The following is a 1344-nucleotide window of genomic DNA, read 5'->3' as shown; positions in this document are numbered from 1 at the left end:
CAGTGATGAAGATGATAAAGAGGGATTACTAGTTGATTTTAAGCTTTGGTGTAGATTTGAAAGAGATTTAGGGTTCTTGGTGATTGAGTAATTTATAGGAAATCATAGGATGGGTTTTGATGAACAGGATGTGAAGAACCACTAAGATTTAGGGTTCTTGGTGATTTGCAAAATACTTCTACCACCATTCCGAACTGAAAAACCACTAAGAAAACCATTATGAGAGAGTTTATCTAAAAATCTGGCAAACCCATCCATAGCAATACTGAAAAGTAAAGGGGAGAGAGGGTCTCCTTGTCGTATTCCCCTTGAACACCCAAAGGAACCAAAGGGTGAGCCATTTATGAGAATAGAGAAACTAGCAGTGGAATAACAAAAGCTGACCTAATGACACCACTTATCTTAAAAACCTAATTTTCCTTAAAATCTCTTGCAAATACGACCAACTGATCCTATCAAATGCTTTTTCGAGATCAATTTTACAAATAATTCCAGGAGTTTTATCTTTGATCTTTGAATCAACTAGTTCACTGGCAATTAAAATGCTATCATGAATCTGTCTTCCCTCAACATAAGCAAACTGGGTTTCTGAAATGATCTTAGGAATCAAAATACGAAGTCTAGTTGCAAGAACTTTAGAGATGATTTTGTAAATACTGGGCCTAAGATCAAGCACACTTTCCACATGGTTCTTCTTGGGCACTAAACAAATAAAAGTGGCATAATGCAAGGAATTGATTTTACCTTCGGTGTTGAACTCAGCAATGGTAATCCTAACATCCTCTTTAAGGAAAGACCAACACTTCTTAAAGAATATAATTGGATATCCATTAGGGTCGGGGGCTTTAACAGCTTCAAGATCATTAATAGCATCAACAACTTCCTCTTCGGAGATTTCGCTCTCAACCGCAATGGACTCTTCTTCAGAAATACAACCAAATTCGAGGTCTTCTATTGGTGGTCTGGTTACCAATTCTTCTTTGAAAAGATGTTGAAAATGGTTAATGATATTATTCTTGATTTTGGTTCTGTCATCAGTTAAGACTCTATCAACCATCAGATGCTTGATTCTGTTTAATCTTCTTATATGTGACGTAAAACTATGGGAAAAGAAGTATTTTTGTCTCCTTCCTTCAACCATTGTACTCTAGAACTTTGTCTAATGGATGTTTCCATCATGATACAAACTTGCTCATATTCTGTTTTTGCTTTGAGTCTTGCATACCTTTGAGTAGCACTAGCTCTCTGCATTTCATCATGTCTATCCACAGCATCGATTTCACGAAGAAATTGTTTCTTTTTTAAATTGAAATTTCCCAGTTCTTATCTATTCCATTTGCTCAA

At 35.9% G+C, this 1344-nt stretch overlaps 1 protein-coding gene across 1 annotated transcript; it reads right to left on the bottom strand.

The window, feature by feature from the left end:
• Nucleotides 1-397: 397 nt before the first annotated feature.
• LOC113350933 lies at nt 398-1141 on the bottom strand. Its single transcript, XM_026595033.1, has one exon. The coding sequence runs from the start codon at nt 1139-1141 to the stop codon at nt 398-400; it is 744 nt and encodes a 247-aa protein (XP_026450818.1).
• Between the last annotated feature and the right edge of the window lie 203 nt (nt 1142-1344).

This window comes from Papaver somniferum, chromosome 2 (genome assembly GCF_003573695.1).
Source record: "Papaver somniferum cultivar HN1 chromosome 2, ASM357369v1, whole genome shotgun sequence".
NCBI lineage: Eukaryota > Viridiplantae > Streptophyta > Magnoliopsida > Ranunculales > Papaveraceae > Papaver > Papaver somniferum.
The sequence above is the reverse complement of the archived record's forward strand: the minus strand, read 5'-3'. Positions and strand labels throughout refer to the sequence as shown.

Excerpts from the sequence above, each read along its gene's own strand:
- LOC113350933 (XM_026595033.1), bottom strand. The coding sequence starts at position 1,141 with ATGGTTGAAGGAAGGAGACAAAAATACTTCTTTTCCCATAGTTTTACG.